At 36.2% G+C, this 21,100-nt stretch overlaps 1 protein-coding gene across 1 annotated transcript in view; it reads left to right on the top strand.

Annotated features, from left to right (window-relative positions):
• wdr27 (WD repeat domain 27) overlaps positions 1-12,867 on the top strand; it is a 40,935-nt gene extending 28,068 nt beyond the window's left edge. The window contains exons 23-24 of the mRNA XM_042010431.1: positions 1,037-1,135; positions 11,920-12,867. Coding sequence (XP_041866365.1) covers positions 1,037-1,135; positions 11,920-12,033 — 213 coding nt within the window. The 3' untranslated portion in view covers positions 12,034-12,867. The remainder of the gene's footprint in view (positions 1-1,036; positions 1,136-11,919) is intronic.
• The last annotated feature ends 8,233 nt before the right edge of the window (positions 12,868-21,100 follow it).

The following is a 21,100-nucleotide window of genomic DNA, read 5'->3' as shown; positions in this document are numbered from 1 at the left end:
AGGTTTTATTCTTTCAACTGTCAGATCCCCTTTTAGGCATCATACATTTCATATACCTCAACCAGAAGTCAGTCTACCCTTTTTCATGGAAACATGACACACAACAGCTGCAGGAATCTGATGAGTCGTCATCTGGTTACAAACATCCTCACATCTGTTTTTATCTGTGCTCATGGCACTGAAGCAAACAGCCTATTTTGAAACTAGTTGATGGTATTCTAGGAAAATAAACTAATGATAAGACCTTAAATTATAATCCCCAAATATATAAGTTAGTCTCCTAAAGGTGTCTACAGAAGCAATGTGCTCACATCTTTTTATCCATCCAAGGCCAAGTGTAAAATCCACACCTACATGGATAATTAACAAGGCTTATACTACCTCAAAGCGGAAGAAAAAAGTAAAATACTGTATTGTCAAGGGTGCATTAGGATTATTAGTCACTTCAGCAATATAAAATGCTCAGTATTTTTAGTGGTATGTGTGCAGCAAGACTCAGTATGAGTGTTTTAACAGGTCTCCTATCTTTTTTATATCAAAGACGTTCTCATACTTAATTGATTCTTGCACAAATATTGCATGATTTTATTGTGTCAAGTCAGAATAATGATTACATCAAGAGCCATGTAGAAGAGTCCTGCAGATCTCTGAACATAGTTACAAACTCGGTGGTCTTTGGGAAATTAAAATCTGTATTTTACTTAGTGCAATAAACTGACTAGCATCTATCATGTTTCAGAAAACACTTAAAAATCCCTAAAAATGTAAGTATAATGGTTGTACCATTCTATATGTGTGCACTGGAGCTCAAACTTGGAATTCACAAAAGGGCAAGCACAAATTTGTCCTTTGAAATGAAAGCAAATCTAAAGCAAATCTGCATCTGTTTGTGAGTAAACACTTCTTGTTCACACTTAACTTCCATGTGTATTAAATGTAACATAAACTATTCGTTTTACTGTTGCTTTATGTCTTACATCTGTACATTAATGTGTTGTTACAGTTCATGGTTTTGTTCATATATCATTGATTTCAGGCCTATGTGTATGACATCCGTAGCAGCAAGTTCCTCCACAAACTTCAGAGACATTCAGACACAGTGCTCAGCGTGGCTTTCAACCCTGCCACACCAGAAGTAAGAATCTTTCTACATATTTGTCTTTTTTTCATACATCAGTCAAATTTCTCTACATCTCTGTAGACTTGTGATTCAGTTATTCTTAATTTCACTTTCTCTAACCAGCAATGTGCAGTCAAAGCAATGCTGTTTTTTTACTTTCCATTTGTGGACCCATGTTATCTCATGAGCACCCCAAACTTTACCTTGCTCTCTTCACTCCTGATTTGCGGGTATGCAAAGCTTGTTAAATGCAGCAAAGCGCAAGCTGTACTGGTTTCCTAAATACGAATTTTCCAGACTTCATTTAGCTATTTTGGGTCTTTTTTCTACATCTTCATCTAAAACTTAAGCATCATAAGCAGGCTTGAACAAAAGTATTTACAAGTAAAAACAAGCGCTCACAGTAAAAAGTGCACTCAGTCAGGGTGATGCAGTTATTTTAGTAAAGAATTCCTTCACCTCCTTAGTTTTATTGTGGTACTTTTAAAAACAGATATGTATTTATATAAGATTTTACTTTAGATATTGGTGCTAAATCCACAATTCCAATATACCTAAATGTATGCATTAGAGCACAAATAGTGTAGAGTCATTTGTAATAAGATATATACCATCTCTTCTTGCTCAGCACTGTTTGGAAGGAAGGAATGATGTCCTCAGGCTGAGGTCACATAGCACAGCTTAGTGAGACTATCCCCATAGTTCAGGGTGGTAGAAATTTCTTGTCAGAAACTTCACAGCCTTGAAATAATTCAGTGTAACAGTTAAAACTAATTAGTTTAGCACACCATGGACTTCTGTATGGTCTAGAGTATGATTAATTTGGAGTCTTGTAGGAGTCTTCGCCTTTTTAAGTCTCTCTGTGCTAATGCACAGGTTAGACAATAGATGATCTAAAGTTTGAATGAGTTGTCTTCCACTGTCAGCAACTGTTACTTGTTTAATATGTAATGTAGCCTCCTTCCATTGGTATAGATGATTCACTTCAATTCAACCTAACACCAGACAACCAACTGCTACACCTGTACAGAAACACAACAGATAATTTCCTATGGCTTTTACAAGAACACAAAGCTGACAATCATCAGGAGCTGGTGAAAAAAAAAAATATATATATATATATATATATAAACAGAAAATAAAGAAAGAAAGAAAAAAAAATTTGTATCACAACAACAACCAAAAGAAACAAACAAACAAACAAAAAAAACTGCACAAAAGTAGCTCTTAATGTATAGGCCCACTGGACAACCCAGTGACTATATCAGCATGCAGAGTATGAGTGTGATTGTGCAAATGTGACGTCCCTACAGCGGCTAGAGGCAGACTAGGGCGGCCCAGACCCAGGCGAGAAGCAGCAATCTCGGAGCACAAATCTTGGGCCGGGGTAACGTGAAACAAATATAAATAAGTGGATAAGTAAGAACGGGCCTACGATTTAATCAAAGTAATTATCTGAGAAGAATAAATAGTAGTGATGTGTGGATCAATATTGAAATATCTGTTAATCCTATACCAACATTTATATAACTAAACTTTCAGCATAGGTAGGAACTTATGGAGAAGTAAAAGTGCCACAATGAAATAATTAAATATATCAGTAAATATTTACTTAAATGTGTCATTAATTAAATAAAATGACAATTAAATACATTAATGTGTTATTAAATGTATCACTAATTTATTAAAATACCAATCCATGTATTAAAAAACATATATAATTATTTCACTATTTAATTAATTGTTTCATGGTCCTGTGTTGCAGTACATCATAAATTTATTTTATCTGTCAACCTACTTCTTCTTAGGCATAGGCATATGTGAAAAAGGCGCAGTGTCGGGTTATATACAGTCTATGGTCGGGTCGCAGCAGCGCGGTTTATTCACTGCTAAGTGATCAGTCCGACATGCAGTGATGAGTGGGGATATTTCATCTCCATAAACTGCAATGATGTGCAGTTTGATGTGTGTGTGAAGACCACAAACCTCCTTAAATGTCTGAGAGGTGATGAGGCAAACTAAAGAGTAGAGGAGGAAGACAGGTGCAGCTAGGGAGGAGACAGACATTACTCTCTTTTGGCACTACAGGCAGATTATATCAGAGGGAGGAAGTGTAGAGGTGGTGGGTATGTGTAGCAATGTCACTGTCACTTTGGGGATGTGACTTACGTCTACCTGCTTTAAGTTTAAGTTTTTGTGTTGACGTTTCAATCAAAAAGAGAAATTTCTGTGTTTTTGTGTGATTGTGTGTAGGGCTTGGCATAATAAGACCCAAATTTCATATCTCAATATTTTTTACCTGAATCGTGAAATACGATATATATCTCAATACGATGTTTTTTGTCAAGTAACAAATGAGAAAGATTTAATTTATAGTATTGAATGATAAATGCACTTTTATTAAGGGTCAGCAGCACATGCATTAAAACAGCTGGCTACAATGAAAGTAGCTGTATATTAAATTAAATGTTCTTAAAACAAAATTAATGAAAAAAATTTCCAGTGATTATAACAAAAATACAGTTGTGTAAAATGCAAACAGAAAAGATACTTTAACTAAACACAAGCTATCTCGATATAAGCAATATATGTAAATGTAAAGTCTCACTATTTTGTAAAATCTCAATATATTGCCCAGTCCTAGTTGTGTGTGTGTGACCACACAATCTGGATACAGCTTGAGGCTCGGGGAAGAAGAATCTGGTGTTTTAGTTGAGGTATTGGGTCATAATCATCATAGTCATTAGCTTTTGGGGCTGCTCACCATTTGTCAAGTAGTATCCCCTTTTTTCTGGCAAATTCTACAAGTCTGTCCATTGACTACAACGCTGCTACAATCTCCTGAACTTCACCCAATAGCTTGCACTGTAACAAAAGAGGCCAAATATCTCGAGGCAATATGTTCAAATGCTGAAAATATGAATCCACCTCAGATTCGTGAAAAGCAATCACCAAGATAATGCACTTGCTCACATCAAAGGTAGTGGCAGACACAGTGGGGGAAGCAGCAGGGCAGCAGCAGAGGTGGGCAGTGCTCAAGCCTGAGCATCCAGCTCAAAATGCCTTTTCTCACAGCCTTCTCGGCCTCAATCCTCAGCTTTCTGGTTTCCAGCATAGCCTATCAGTCATAACATGGCGCAGCACACAAAATAGCTGCTAGATACATCTATATAGCTTCTGCCAAGGATTCATAGTCACTATTACTGTATTACAAGGTATATTGCCTGGCGATGTGTACTTTGCTGATCCACTGACATGACTTTCTGATAGTGACTTAGTTCCACAGTAACAAAAAATGTTAGATATGTGTTGAAATTTGGGAATTAGGTGTAGTTTTGCTAAAGAATAAATACTGTTAGTCTTGCTAGAACTATGAGGTCAAATTGTACTGTGTTGTTTTGTACAAGTATCCTTCAATGTCCAATAAAACCTCTAGAAAATGTTTACATCTGCCTGTCCATCTGCATAACTCCATTCATCTAAACTTTGCAGCGCAACAACGGTATATTCATGTTTCTAACACTGAAAGTGGAAACCTTGGTCCACATCCATTTTCAAGCTACAGAGATCTGCAGATTTTGAAGACGCACTCCATCAGTCAGTGCAAGGAATTAAAGCAAATGCTAAAAAATGTAAAGGAATGTTGGTACAGTTGACTGAACCTTTTTGGTTCTGAGATGACAGTTTATTATTTTGAATTATTTGTATAATCTTATCAAACTTAAAAGTCCTATAACATATTTATGTTTCCACACAGATAATTTTGCATATTTATTTTGTCATTTCACTTGTCAAAATAATGAAATCCTTTACATAATAAGAGCTCATTGCATGTATCTATAACTGTTCCAGTGTAATATTACTCATGATTTCATATAAGATTTGTGTCTCTGGTGATCTCATACTACAAAAACCTGCCAAGAGAAATCATAAACTTCACATTTGCTTGTTAAAAAAAAAAAAAAAAAAAAAAAACATGGGAAGATCCTAGTTCCAACAACATTTTAGTTTATGAACAAATTTAATATTAACATGTAACAAGAGCTCTGACATCTCAATATTCAGTGAGGAACAGTATCTGGTCCTTGTAGATGAGGCAGATTATTTTTGCCATTTTTGAGTGCCTTCCTCAGCCCTGTGAGGCCTCTTATACAACAGTTATGTTTGATGAAGTTTATCTGTTTTTTATCTGCTTGAATCTATCTAATGTTATCTATCTTTATTCTTCCTTTTTTAGACTTAAAAAGACACTTGTAAAAAATGATTCAGAGTTCAAGAAGTACTGGAAAATGTATTACATAGTATTTCCCGGAGCTTGCATCTTTAAAGATGCTGGCAAAAAGTGTCCCCAACCTGTGCTCACTTTACTCTTTAGTCCCATTTGAGGTCCAGATGTTCTCCATATTTGTGAAAACTGTGAGAACCTTCTGATGTAAGACAGAGACAGATAATGTAATGCATTTTCCACTCAATTTTAACTCATGTTTTCCACCATAATACTTAAAATACCATCAAGCAGGCAGATCTACCTCTGGGGTTCATCCCCTCAGGTTCATTCCAGTACTTTAGCCTACACTGGAGAAGGCCCTGCTTTTTTGTACCCTCATGTTTTTGTCTTGTAAAATCTTGTGTGTGCGTGTGAGTAGATTTCAACTACTTTGTTTTTATTTTTGTTAACTTGGTGTTCTCTCTGTTTAGGAGACTAATATATAAAAATGAAAAACAAACTAAGAAAAACAATTAAACAATTATAAAATGGATACAATGGGAGACAAAAAACATAAATTATATAAGAATATTACTTCAATAAAGAATGATTCAGCAGTATATAAAACAGTACCAGGAGAAAAGAATATGCTTAGTTAGATTTTTTTTTTTTTTTTTTTTTTTACACTTTTTATTTTATTGGTTCCTTTCTAAACAAACAAAAACAGTAAGGGGGGACTTCCAATGCTTGTAGTAAGATGTTACATGGCCAGTGATCTATAGATCTGAACAATTAGTAGCATCTTCTAATCTTTTGATAAAGGCAGTCCATTTTGCCCATTTTCTGTAGAAAGATGCTCCTTTGGTCCTCAGGCTGATAATCAACTTTTCCATTGCACAAATTTCCCTAACTTTATCCAACCACTGATTGATGGTTGGAGGTTCAGTTTAATACCAGTTCCTTGTGATGTTTGTTTTGTTGTTGTTGTTTGTTTGTTTGTTTCCGCACTGCCTCCAGCATTGTTCCTGTGAATGTGATCATTTTCCTTTAATACGAGGTGTAATGAAAAATCGGATGAGGTTTTATATCCTTCCTTCTTGCCTGGTGTAGAGGACACCACATGCAGGCCAGGAACCTCCCTTGTGCTGCATGGAAGTATTGTTTCAGGTTAGGCAGGGAGAGACCAGACTCCTCTTTTGGTAAATGAAGTGTCTTATATCTGACCCTTGGCTTCTTACCAGCCCAGATAAATCTAGACAGAAGTTTGTCCCAGTGTCTAAATTGTGTTTTGGGAATCATGTGTGGGATGGAATGGGAAAGGTACAACAGTCTTGGTAATATATTCATTTTTATCAATTAATGTCTCAAAATCCATGTTATGGGCTGACCAGCACCCAGTGTCCATCTTGATAGAATTATTAATTTAGTCATAATTTATTTCAAATGTTTTTGGAAGATTTCTTGCCAAATTCACACCTAGATATGTACAATAACGTCATTGGCCAAGAGTCCTATACAATGTTCCCTGTTCTCTATTTAAATACCTTTAAGATTTCCAGTTGGTCTGATCATTTGTGCCAAAGGTTCTATAAACATAACAAACAAGGTAGAGCTAAGACAGCATCCTTAACAGGTCCCTCATTGTAAGATGAATCTATCTGTTAGATGTCTATTATTTTAATCCTTGCAGTGGGTTTCTGGTAAAGCCTTTAATACACTGTACTGAATGTTCTTTAATCTCTAGTTGTCACAATACTTGATAGAGAAATCTCCATCTGGCACAGTCAAAGGCCTTCTGCATCCAGGCTCACTAATATTGTTCCCAGGCCCTGTCTTTGAATCTGGTCTATTATGTGGAGGATCCTTCTGTTGTTATCCTGGGTCTGTCTGCCTGATATAAAAAAAATTATCAAGTGGTCGCATTTGCACGATCACACATTTTCTCTGCTCACTCTTCACTCCTTATATTTTGCATGCTGTCATAGAGTTGTTCAGTGTGTTTATACACTTAGAGCTACTTTTGTTTAGGTTTTTTTGTGTTTCTGGTACCTTGGTTGTTAGGGGGTTAGGGTTAGTCAAGTCCGTCATAAAATTTTTAATATCTTTTAGACAATATTGAAGTAAAGATTTTGTAGTCCACATTTAGAATTAATGTAAGTCTGTAGGATTCACAGTGTTCTTTATCTTTCTCTGCCTTTGGAATAATTGAATTTATGGCCTCCTTCCAAGAGGAGGGCAATTTTACCCTTTATCAGTTTGATTTAAAGTATTTAGTATTTAGTATTAGTGGAGTTGGTTCTTCCCTAAAAGCTTTGTACCATTCACTAGGAAAGCTGTCACTGCCTGACATTTTCTTTGATTTTAATTTTGTGCTTGCAGTGTCTAGGTCCTCTTTAGTGATGTTGGAAATTAATTTTCTATTCTGCTCCTCTCTTATAGATGGTAGGACCAATGAGTTGAGGTAGTCTTTCATTTCATACTCATTTTTTGCTGTAGATTGGCAGTGTAGGTTTTCATAAAAATCCTTAATAGTTTTCTCTATTTCCTCAGGTTCAAAAAGAAGTTGTTTTGTTAATGGATCTCTAATCTTATTTATTGTGTGGGAGGCCTGCTTAACCTTAAGTTACCTTGCCAAATATTTAGTTGCTCTAGGGCCTGAGTCATAGTAAGTTTGCTTGATAAATCTTAGCTTTTTCTCACCTTCTTGATTTAGGATCCCATCCATCTGTCGTCCCTCACTGGTTATTTCTTGCAAACATGTCTTGGTTTTATCATTAAAACTATACTGTCTTCTATGCAGCATTTAATCTCGTTTTTAATTTCTTCTTGCAATTTTTGGTTATTCAACATACATTTAATCTCCATAACATTTTTTTTTTGTTCTTCCATTAAGACGAATATTGTGGTAAATTATACTGTGATCAGATACATCAGTTATTCCTGTATCGCATTTTTCAATTCTATGTCTATTTTGTTCATTAAGAAAATAATGTGTGCAGTCTCTCTAACGATGGAGTTTCCCTCCAAACATCAAACATACCCAACAGAAAGATGCTCACAAGTTATGATTCTAGTTTTTTTTTCTTTTTCTCATGTTAGTTGTATCCAACTCTTCATTTAAAATCAAATTGAAATCTCCTGCACAAATTTGGATCTCTTAATTTTTTAAGTCCATCATTTCCCTGCCTCTGTGGGCATGCAGGAAATGTAAGAATATCATATGATTAAAAGATTTAAGAAAAAAATTAAAATATTTTGACACAATAGGATTTTTTTTGCTGGCCATTTAAGTTCACTGGGGATTGCTTGACCTTCTCTGCACATTATGTAATATTTTGTGTTCAAGTCTTTTCACCTTCAGATAGTAAAACACTCTTCATGCTGTTATGGCCAGACAGCAAACACAGAGGTGAACTCTACTCTTTGCTCCAGAATGTCACATCAGAGTGAGAAACAGACAGAACTGAGACAGCTTCACTGAAATCAAGCAGCCTGTGTTCAACACAGCTGGAGCAGGAAATTACAAATTGGCAAGTGATATTTTTAAATATTAAAACCTTTCATATGTGCTGGAAAGAATTTTCTCATTTGACTGTGGTGTTGGTCAGTAGCACTGTCCTTCCTTATCCTCACTAGTTAAAATATGAGGCACATTGTAGTGACCAGAATGACAGATATGCAGATATATACAAGAATAAATTTGTGAAATAACACTTGGTACTCTTTAATAGCCTAAATCTTCACAGTGGGCTCATGATAGATGATAGTTTCAGTGCACAAAAAATGTATTTCTATTATATGATTTCTGTTTTAAAACATTCCCCTTTTCATACAGTTCTGGGATTTCATTCTTTTCCATTAATTCTTTTAAATTTTAGAGTTGCTGCATGGTGGTGTAGTGGTTAGCAGCATTGCTTCACAGCAAAAAGATTCCCAGTTTGAGCCAAGATCTTCTGTGTGGACTTTACATGTTCTGTCTGTGTATGCGTGGGTTCTCCCTGGGTACTCTGGCCTCCTCCCCCAGTCCAAAGACATGCATGCATTAGGTTAATTAGTCATTCTCCCAAGGAGTGTAAGTAGTTGTTTGTCTCTCTGTGTTGACCATGCAGTGGACTTTCCATTGTGTACCTACCTCTCGTGAAGCTGCTGGAATAGGCTCCAGCCCCTCATAATTATGTATTAGAATAAATTTGTAATAAAAAATGCATTACATTGGTGTAAGACAGGTATCAGTCTCTTATTTAATTCTTCACAAGAAGACTAATATTTCTCAAAATATCAAAACTCTTCATGAGAGCAATAGTTTTTTAGCACATCATAGACTTCTTTGTTTTCTCTACATTTCTAGCATAGTAGAAATTTAAGTTCTTGCTTTAACAGTAAGGAGATCTCAGCAGGGCTAGTCCACCAACACCATCACTATTGTTTGTTTGTTTTTTATTTATTTATTTATTTATTTATTGCTCTGTTGTTTCAAGTATCCTCTCATTTTTCCTAAAGGATTTTTTTCCCAGGTTCATTCTGGAGCAAATAAATTGAAGCAATGTGTTTGTTACATGTATGTGTGCCTACATCAATTACTGTGTTAAGATTTGTAGTATCTTTAAAAAAATCTGTCAAAATAAGTTGCCACCTATTTGCCAGCAGTGGCAACAGATGGTACTTTTCTTTTGCTGCTTCTTTGATGATGAAGGCAGAGAAGACCAAAGTAACTGTCTGCTTCTTGTCCCATTTACCATATCTGTCTTCCTTTTCCCTTTCAGCATGTTCAGTACAGATCATCTTGGTATGCTGACATTAAAGAAGTTTGTGTTATAAACCTGATGAATTATCTTGTTTGAGAGGGAAAACACATTGCTGTCCATATTATCACAGCTGCAGCTTTTCTCCAAATGACACGTTCTGTCATCCAGGATGCCAAAATTTGAGACGTATCCATTGAAAGTCTAATCCAGACTGCATTTTTAATTGTCATATTTATTCTTTCTGTGAACTGTTGAATTGTAGCTTGCTTTCCATGGTATTAAACCTTGTGACTGACAATAATTTACATCATGTAAAGTGCACAACGCAGACTGCAAATTCTCAATCTGATTTTACTTAGAATTCCTGAATGGCTGAGAATAAGACTTTGCTATATGAAAATAAATCAGCAAATAATCATAAATAAGATACAGCTAAGTTTAGGCGATTCTCATGTGTGTGGCATACAGCCTCTGTTTAAGGGTGAATGTTTTAAAATATATGTGTTTGTGTAAGACTTGATCTCTATAAAGACATCTGACACTGCAAATAAATCTTAAAATAGAGAACACACTTGTGAGAGATGTTTTCCTTAGGAACTTAAATAACTTACTTGCATTGGCCTGCCGTGACCCGACTTTGTATGTCTACGTTAAATCAGTTTTCAGCAAGTCCTGACTTCTGACCCAGAAGGTCAACCAAAACCCCAAGTTCCTGTTTGTTCGTTTTAGTCTAATACAATAAAGATTGAAGGATGCAGATGTTGGATGTGTTGGATTATCGATATTTGCATGGTTGGTACTGGCTTTTGGGAAAAAATGTGAATTAGTTACAGCGTTGGACAGTATGTTTACATGAGTGTAATAACTAGGCGATAATGGTTTTGGATGGCAGTTTACAAAGAGGGCTTTGGTTGCCAGTTGAACAAATTTCTGAATGCTCTTTAGTTTTAAATAGCTACTGTTTTGCAGCCTGAGAGCAGGACAAAGGCAGCTTGAAATTGTTTATTAAGTTCATCTAAGCAGAGGAGAAAAGGACAATTTAAAGATAGAAAATATGGCGAAATTAGATGTCAGACTGTTTACTTTTTTCACAGCAGTGATTAATTGCCTTTTTCTTCATCTTTTGCCTGCACATGGATGTAAAACTCCTTGGTGTGTCTTTAGGAAAGAGGCTGCAACTTTAACCCATCCAAGGCAGACTAAATCCACTCCAGTTTATTATCTTTGAGTCATCTTCAGACCTTAGCTAATGTGACTCCCTTTCCCAGCAAAGGCACCTGGATGATGGTAAAAGATTATTTCTTCCGACATAAAATAGCTTTACATGTGGAGGGGAAAAAAAGAAAAAAATTGGCGTATTGTTTGACTAAATGTGTTTTTTATTACTGCTTGGAAAATAGTTTTCCAACAACTCTTGTTTGTTAGAGTGTTTTAAAAAGATACTGTGCAAATGATACTTAAAAGATACTTTGTGAGCACCTAAATCTCTCAAATCACCATAAAGTATTTTGTCCTCAGTAGGACTGAAAGGGTTAATCTGTAAATAATTGACTCACCATGAGTAGCACTAAAAAGAACTGCAATTGTTTTAAGTGATTAAACCAAGTTATCTAAGTTTACATCATATTTTTTTGTCATATATAGACAGTATGGAAAATCGAGAATTTCATTGGGAAACACTGTAAAGCTCCTGACCTCAGTGGTGTGTATCTTCTTAACAAAGCAGGTGTCCTGTTACGAAATAGCGGGTTGTAAAAAGGAGGGTGATGTGTGACACGTTTGCTGTGAAAGTTCATCCACAAGAGTAAAAGCTGAGTGATGTCATTCTTTTTCTCTGTTTCCTTTAGCTGCTAACTGGGACCTTGGATGGGAAGCTAAGACTGTTTCAGTCCAGCAGCGGGTCTCATTTGTCTCATGACACCGGTGCTGCTGTGCATAATGTCCCCAATATGACTGAGTAATTACAGCTGGCTGTTCTGAAAATCATCCTGGTTTCATCAAGGCAGCTGAAACCCACAGGCTGGGATGTCATTAAAAAAGTAGACTGGGAGAGTTTTGTTTCAGCTGCTGTTGATTTAATAAAGAAAAAACAGGTATGTATGTAAAAAGATGTATGTGTTCCACTTGTCTTTTTTTCTCTCTCCTGACTAAGATTTAAAGGGATGTCTTTGATTCATTAAACTACATTAGCACAATGTAATAGTCAATTTCAGAAAATTATAGCAAAAAATTTTCCAAGAACAATTGTTCTGGCAGCTTTTCCCATCTGTTGAGCAATTTGGATGTTCATTGCAGTTATTGTTGAGTATGTGTAACAAATGTATTATGTATCACTGGCTGTGACTACTGCTTAGCAAATCAGCTTGAAGAGCCATGACATCAACTGGGTGCAACCTCTTTGGCTGCCAGACACACAGATGCTCCTACTGTTCATACTGACACACCCACATTTTTTTAGTTGGCTTTTACTGCTTTCTACCTCAGTCAAAATTAAATATCTACTAAACCGATGTAAAATAGGGCAAATTCAAATCCTTTCAAATTTGAAGCAGCTAAATTCTTTATAAGCTTTATGAAGAGTGTAAATAAATTGTAAAGACCCCGAAAACTGACTGAAGAAGAAAATATAAGAACCAAGTTTCTTGGAGAGGCAGTCCAACTGAGGTTGAGGTGCACCAGAGAAGGACAGGAAGTGGCAAGATGGTGAGGAAGACTGGCAGAGGGCTAGATGAAGGGGGAGGCTAGGGTCAAGAACAAGAAGGCAGGAATTTGTTAGGGTGAAAAGGCCAAGAAAAACTGAGGTTAAAAAAAAACTATGGCAAAGAAAGCTGGAGTGCTGGGCAGACAGTGTCAGACAATCTGGCACCGGAGAGTAAAATGCCATGTGAAACAGGTGAGCAGCATGAAAGCAGTCAAGCACAGGTGAAAACAATCAGGCCAGCAGAGCACCAATCAGACCATGACCTTAATAGCTAAATGCTGAGAAGCTTTATACATACATACATATATATATATATATATATATATATATATATACACACTTTTTAAAATAGAATTTTACTTTTTCATGGTTGTGTACAGTTTTATGTGATAAAATCCAAGTAGACATTAGCTAATAAACAAAATAAGAAATAGTCAATTATGGTATTAAACTTAGTAAATGTATTTTATGACTGAATGTTCATCTCAAATCTACTTCTGCAGAGTTTGGGGCAGTATATTTATTCACAGGAATAAACTAAAAACTATGCATTCTTAAATGACTCCTGTCGGATACATTACACTTTAACTAGAATGAACCCATTTTTAGATTCATTTTTTGTAAATGTCCCAATAGGAGACTGTAAAATGGTGAGAGTTGTTGGTTTGAGCCCAAATTACTCCAGTTCACATGTGAAAGTATCCTTGGCCAAAATCCTGAACCTCACATTACCCCCAAAATGAGTTCTCACTTGTATTCTCAATGGCATTTTAGAGTTTGTCATTATTTAAACAACAATGTTTTCTTTTCTTGTTCATGGGAACTTTAAATGTATTTTCTGTCTCACATTTAATCTCAACATTAATAGTGAAATAATGTTTCTTGTCAGTATTACTCTTGAAATCAGACCACACCTCATCTTTTTTTCTTTCTTTTTCTAGAAAAACCCTTAATATCTTCTGCTCTGCTGCTTTTATCGCTGCTAGCATGTATTAACCATTATCCAGGTCTTCAGGGAGGGTGAATAAAAAGCTACCTTGGAATAAAATGTCAAGCTTCACTTATTTTCCCGTCCAATATGAAAAGATTAGTTTTTGACGCATTATGTGACGCTGACGCTTGTGATGGAATTATAAACCCACTCATAGGCTGCCTGCTCGTAAACTCATTCAGACTGAGGTGATTTTTTTCTGAAGATTTATCTTCCCTGTCAAGTTTCCAGCATTCTCTATTTAATTTATCCCTCCTTTTTGGAATCTGTGCTATAATTGATACCAAGGCAGACCTTTCATGAAGATTGCTTTCTATTCACCACCAGCCTCTGCCAGGTACATGAAAACCAAGCAGCTTTGAAGTTGCAGATTTCTTATCGAAGAACCTGATGATATACTTCAAGGAAAGCAAGGATGAAGCTGTGTAGGATTTACGAGATGATGTTGTTTTGTGATGCACTACTTCATGTGTATGCGTGTGCATGTTGTTTTTGTGCCACAAAGATGTACTGGCAAGTTTGAGTCTACCCTGTCATGGTGAGCTTTAGTGTTCCTGCAACACTGGAGCAAAACATAAATTGTCTTTGGAGTAAATTTATGAAGCCATATTCTTTCTCCATTTGTGTGCTGGGATGTGTGTCTGTGTGTGTGTTTAAGAGTCAGTATCTTTCTTTAAACGAGTTAACCTGCTACACTGAAATTCTGTGAGTGTGGTTGTTTTAAACCAGTGTGATATATTGCTATATGCACACATTCTTCGTTTGTGTGAGGTCATGTTCGGTGCACTCCCTGCATTGATCTCACCAGTAAAGAATGACGTTATACTTGAACATGGCCACACCTATACATCATAATACAATGTTTGATTTCTCACAGTACTTTGTCATTTGGTTTGACAGAAGTACTTTGTCTGAACATTGGATGCATGCCGTCAGTTAGCAGAACAGCTTGTGTCAGACGAGGAAGACAAAGCTCAGAACACTCAATCATATCATTTGTCACCCAAAACTCAGATACACAACGGTTTTCTGCATGTGTCATTGCCTGCAGAGAGGTTTGGTAGTCCACTAGCTTGTCTGTGCCTTGGCCTTTCACTCATAAAACATACATCATGAGCCACGTGCAGTGTAATGATTCCCCCAAAGACCTCTGATGATTTCTTCTCTTTTGTTTTCATGAATTCAGGGTAAAAAGAGAAGAACATTTGTGCATATATACTGTTTAATGTTCTGTGAATCATAAAAAGTTTATATGAATATGAATATTAAAGATAAATATGGTAGATGGGAGCAAAATGTCCTTCATGTGCCCACTCTCAAGAAGAATCTGTGTTTCAATGGGAATTAAAATGATGCTGGATTAGGACTTAATAACTGATTTTGAATTAATTAAATTCAATTGCTTGTGACCAATTCAAGTAAAGATTTTCATTTGGTTCAAATATTCTCTTTTTTTAAAGTTAACAGGGCTATGAAAGTACAGAATTTTTCATTTTCAGATTAACAGATGTCCATGAATGCAACAGGGCATTAACTGTGGGAGTAGAGATTCTTTGTTTTTGGATAGACAGTCTGTACAATTAATGTTAAAGTTTTCTGGTAATTTTTTTTCTAGGACCTTCTCTGTTTTTTTTTTTTTTTGACTGATTTTTTCTTAGAGTGCACAAGGCTTTGCTCACCATTCCAGGTCAGGTCTACTAAAAATTAAAATTCAGTAAAGCGTTTAATTGGGGCCTAAATAGGCCCAAGTCCAGGACTTCTTTAATGGCTTTCTTTAAATTAGTAAAACGTGGGAAATCTAGCATAAAACAGGTTTTTATGGATAAAAGACTTGTTGTAGATCAGCTTTTTTTTTTCCTGGGCTACTTTTACTGGATGCTTGCTGAGGTAATAATTGTAACAAAAAGACTGTTTTTGTTGTTGTATCATCTGCTACTGGATTACAGTATGGCTTCAAACATAAATTGCATTGGCAACGGTTATGATTGCATGTTATGGTAAAATGGTATACATCATTCAAATCTCAACAATGGTGTATAACGTGTTGGTACTTGGAAGACAGTAAAATGCATACTTATTTGTTTCGTCCTGCCCACGGGACGTCTGGTACCAACGGGTTGAGAAAATATATTATAAACATATATACATCAAATTTACTTTCATAATGACACACAATCAATAATTTGATCACATTTTAGTAAATGAAATACATAGCGGAAGTATCTGGAACACACTGTCTAAACTCTAGTGGAGGAAACCATTAGACTTGCCCAGTCTTACATTTTCTTGCCCAATTTACCAACTTTAATGTGCTGCATGTTGGTGCACCACAGGATATAGCCTTAATACACACAGAGTTCTAAACCTTGAGACCGAAGTAATGCAGATGCCATCATGTAAAAATAATAATAATAATAATAATAATAAATTTTATTTATAATGCACTTTACATTTTAGAAAAAAAAGTTAAAATGACAAGTTAAAATCAAATGAAACATAAAAAACACAAATTCATAAACTAATAAATACACTAAAATGATATAAAAGCCTTTCTGAGTAAAAACATTTTTAGGTGTTTTTTAAAAGACTCCACTGTCTGTGGCATCCTCAGGTGTTCAGGCAGGGTATTCCATGGCCGTGGAGTGGCAGCCTGGAAGGACCTGTCCCCCGTTGAGCTGAGTCTGGTCCTGGGTGGGCAAAGGCGGTTTGAGTCAGTGGACCGGAGATGGTGTGTGGAGATAGTAGCTCTGTCAAGTAGCCAGGGGCGTGGCCATGCAGACACTGGAAGGTGAGCAGTCAGATCTTAAATGGTGATGTGGTCATATTTGCGCCTCCATGTCAGGATGCGGGCAGCGCAGTTCTGGATGTGCTTAAGCTTCTGCAAGCTCCTGCCCGGGATCCCAACAACGAGGACATTACAGTAATCCAGCCATAATAGGGAGTGGCGTCTTCTTTCTTGTCTTATTTTACAAATTGTGGCAGATAACATGCTGTGATTGGTAAATGTTCTTTGCCATGTAAATAAAATGTAGAACTCTTATCGACTATCTAACAGATGTAACAAGTGAAGAAGCTACTTTGGTCCACAGCACAAAATGTAGTAGTTTCACAACAAAGACTCAAAAAGTGTACAAAACCATATTTTCTTACACATTTTCTTACTGAGACGCAACTATTTGTTGCAACTTGATAATGTCATGGTAATTGTCTCTAAATGATGCACAATAATGTTGGCATAAAATCTTGAGTGGGGAAAGCATTTATCCATAGATTTAGAAGCAACAGAGTGCTGGTCAAAGGTTCATCTTCATGACACCTGGAAATGGTTGAGTTAAGAAGTTAAAAATACATAATTTAGCTTGGAATAATTAGGTTCAGATCTTCAATATATAACTGGCTTAGAAAAGTACACATTGTTATGGGTTACACATTTAATAATTTCTTAATGATTTTGTCAGGTGACAACCATGCTCTCTAACTGATATTTCCATCTTAGTCTTATACCCTTAGATTTTAATGCTGTTTGAACAGATAGACCAGCATATGTTTGTTTTCATATATGTAAAGCTGGACTGCATTTGTTAGGAACATTATTTCCTCCATGTATGGTTCATAAGGATTCAGACCTTTTGTGGTACTGTTTAAATTCTCAGTGGTAAATTTCATCTACTGATTAGTGCACTACAAACAGTTGTATGTCACAAACTAATTTTCATTAGCTAAGTAAAACTTATTTTGTACCCCTTCTGATGACAGTAAGCAGGCAGAAAAGTTGTAAATAAAGTTACATGTTCACACATTTGTGTTATCAAGTCTCTCTCTCTCTCTCTCTCCTTATTTTCTTTATGAATCTTGTGGAGAGGTTTGTTAACTGCAACATGTAACTAGCAAAAATAGCAGCGTTTTGGTGACTACAGCCTCAAATGTGATACAGATGTTCCGGTGTTTGTTTAAGAACTAGTCGCAGTCATAAATGTTGCATAATTATGTAGCAGTATAACATGCATGTGGTGTCCAAAATGTATAAACAGCTGTCTGCCTTTATCCACATATTAGTCTTCTTTGAGGCAAATACTATACAGTTAGTGAATTAGAGTAGACAAGTCCAAAATCCAGAACCATGGTCCAAGCCACTTCATATGTTTTATACAGTGTTTATAACTGGAATGTAAGTATATTCACTCACATTGTACTTACAATGTCACAAACGTTAAAATACTGCTTAGTGAATTCATAACTTTTTTTTTTAAAGAGATGATTCTCTATTAGGTTCTTGTAAGCATAGTACAGCATATCTCCAGTGTTAAGCAACTCTGTGTGACTGAAGAATACCGTGTGTTCATAACTGATAAGCTGCAAAGTTATCACTAATGTTGAAACATCCAGATGCATCCACACAGGGAAATCCATGTCTTCATACTTGACTTGGTCCCGGGCAGTTCACGTTGCTGTGTGCAGATGACGACGGAAACACAGATAGCAGCATATGGTGTCATCCAGGGAACAAGGCATAAACATTCTGGTGTTAACACTCCGATAAATCAACACAAGACCCTTGTGGAGTTTGTGGGAAAAATGGGGAAAACAGGAGCACAAACTTCCAGACTGCAGAATTAAACCGTGGCCTTTCAGGAGCTCTGCTGAGTTTCTAAAATCACCAGTCAGAAGCATACAAGAGTTTGGTCTCTTGCTGCATTATGGGGTTTTTGTTTCATTTCTTTAAAGAAGTTTTTATTCCAAATTCAGTCTTTCCCCAGGCTCTTCATGAGGTAAAGACTTCATCAGCTCCATTAGGCCAAGGTGCAAGCGTAGATAAGATGATAGTTTGGCATGGGAGTCTAAACCATCACGTCTCTGCATATTTTCTCAGAAGCATTACCTCACTCCATCAACCCAAGCGCAGACCTTTCACTGAACAAAAATAATGTATCAGCATCAACATCAGCTATTAGCAAATTCCTTAGTTTTATTGCTGAATTTATTTCCTCAAAGAGGTAATTTAATGTTTTCCTCTTTAATCATGGTTAAGCTGGGGAAATAACAGCACATGTGGCTGAGCTCTACTTCAGTGTAAAAATTTAGAGGTATGTCTTCAGGAGTAGCGTGTTTAGAACTCTGGTGTTCGATTTTTTTTTTCCAGTAATATAGTGAGACTGGTTATTTGCCTTTTACCTTTGCTGTAAAGAGAATGGTGTGATCAAAGTTGCTGCTTGTGTTTAGTGTGCTGACAGGCTTTGAAATCGCATCAAAGTGAGAAACATAAAAACTCACATATATCATGTCTGATCTTTTGCTTGAACTTATTTTTCTGGTTGCCAACTGACTATGGTTATCACTTGCCTGGCTAACTTAGATTTGAGAAATATCCTTGTATATGCCAGAGCTCCACTTCATACTGTGCCAGGTTTACATACCCGGTTATGAACTCCAGTTCAACAGCAAGGAAAATGTCTCTGCATTTGTCTTTGCATGAAACTCTGGCTGAATCACACCAATTTGCCCTGAATGCTTAAAACTTTCAGTGCACAGATCTACACCAAGATCTTCCTCTGGTCCACACACAGGAGGAAGATGCCAGCAACAAAACCTGGAGTCAATAATGAGCAGGAAATTCTCCTCCAGGAACATAGCATTCCCACCAACTGCACCTATCCTCAGCGTGTTTTTTTATTGTGCTTTTGTATCAAAATCGGACATACAGAACATTCTTTTCTCAAACAACACAATTCAGATTTTTTTTTTCTTCAGATGATTGTTTCATTTTGCGCCCTTGCATCGTTGAGTTTGATTGCTGTCGACGAATCCTCTGCAGTAAATCACTGTCTCACTACCACTTTTATCAAGTAAACTGCAGATCCTTTTTGTCTAATGTTTCTACATCTTACTCCATTAAGTTGAAAAAACAGTCAATTCAGTTTCTTGATTATTTCACCATATTATTTAGTCAATGTTTTATAAGCATAAGGTTTAAATGGATTTTAAGCTAATATCGGTACTGAGTTGAATTAGTATGGGTCTTGCTGTGTAATACAAGTATCTATATTTGAATACTATACTAAACTGGTTACACTGGTATGCTATTTTTCTCTCTTATTTCCTGCATCACATTACTGTTTTATAAAACTGGCACTAGTTTTGTTCCAGTAATGCTCCATGTTTATATTGCCTAAAGCTGTACTGTGAAAATCGGACTAAATTGACTTCTCATGGCTTTGGTGTTCCCATTTCTACACAAAGAAATGTATTTCCTCATCTTGAACACTAGAGGGGGTAGTCAGTAGGATTGGTTATTTACATGCCCAGTGGAAGAAGAGCAGCTTTAGCACATTTTGGGAGCCATGTTTCTGCCCTTACCACCAACGTTTCAGGGAAGTGCAGTAATCTAGCAGCAAAATGCTTATAACCTGGTTGCTGCTGTTTTTGTGCAAAGCAGATAGAACTGTTACTTCAAAGTTTTATCGCACATTCTGCAAACAGTATTTACTGCCACTGAAAAGCAAGGTAAGGCAAATTTATTTGTATGGAACATTTCACATAGAAGACAAGTGGAAGTCCTTTACATTAAATATTAAACATCATCAAACTAAAGTACATACAAATAATTAGTAAAAGTGATTAGATCAGTATAGTTTGTTAATATTAATGGAAAAAAAGAAAACTTAAGCTTGACCTTTTTATGATCTTGCACTATATTGTGTATTGTTGCTAATGCATTTTGGTTTCTGCCTATAAATCTTGTAGCTAGATGATGGTGAAGATTTATGTTACCTCTTCTATAATTAAAGTGGTTGCTTTTAAAGTCTTATTTTTCAAAGTAGCTGGAAACTGTAATAATAGTGTCATACAAAGTATCATACATAATCCAACCTCTAAAACCTAGTAAAACTTAAATAAGTTCTGGAGCAAATGCACAGAAACTTTCCGCCTGTGGCCCAAGAACATTTGTTCTTAAACAGATGTGCTTAAACATAATTATTGACTTAAACGTGACCCTGTTTAGTGTGCCTCAATGAGCAACAATGCAGGATGAATTTGTATAGGCAGTGGAGCTTCAGCTATGCTGCAGCACCTTCTGTGCCCAGGGACCCAAGGCCAGAGCTCCTCCTCCTCTCCTCTCTCACTTTGTTCACTCACTGTTCGTAGTTCTTTCCAGTGCATACACATCAGTCTTATTATAGGTTGTTCAATCTTTGCTCTGATTTCTAATTCATAGCTGCACACATTTTCTTCATTATTAACCCAAATTTCTTCTGGTACATTTCCTCAGAACATGTCTGCTATAACATCTGCAAAAAGGAAAAATGGAAATCTGGAAGTCATTACCAAATGATTGCAT

This window comes from Melanotaenia boesemani, chromosome 16 (genome assembly GCF_017639745.1).
Source record: "Melanotaenia boesemani isolate fMelBoe1 chromosome 16, fMelBoe1.pri, whole genome shotgun sequence".
Taxonomy (NCBI): Eukaryota; Metazoa; Chordata; class Actinopteri; order Atheriniformes; family Melanotaeniidae; genus Melanotaenia; species Melanotaenia boesemani.
The sequence above is the reverse complement of the archived record's forward strand: the minus strand, read 5'-3'. Positions and strand labels throughout refer to the sequence as shown.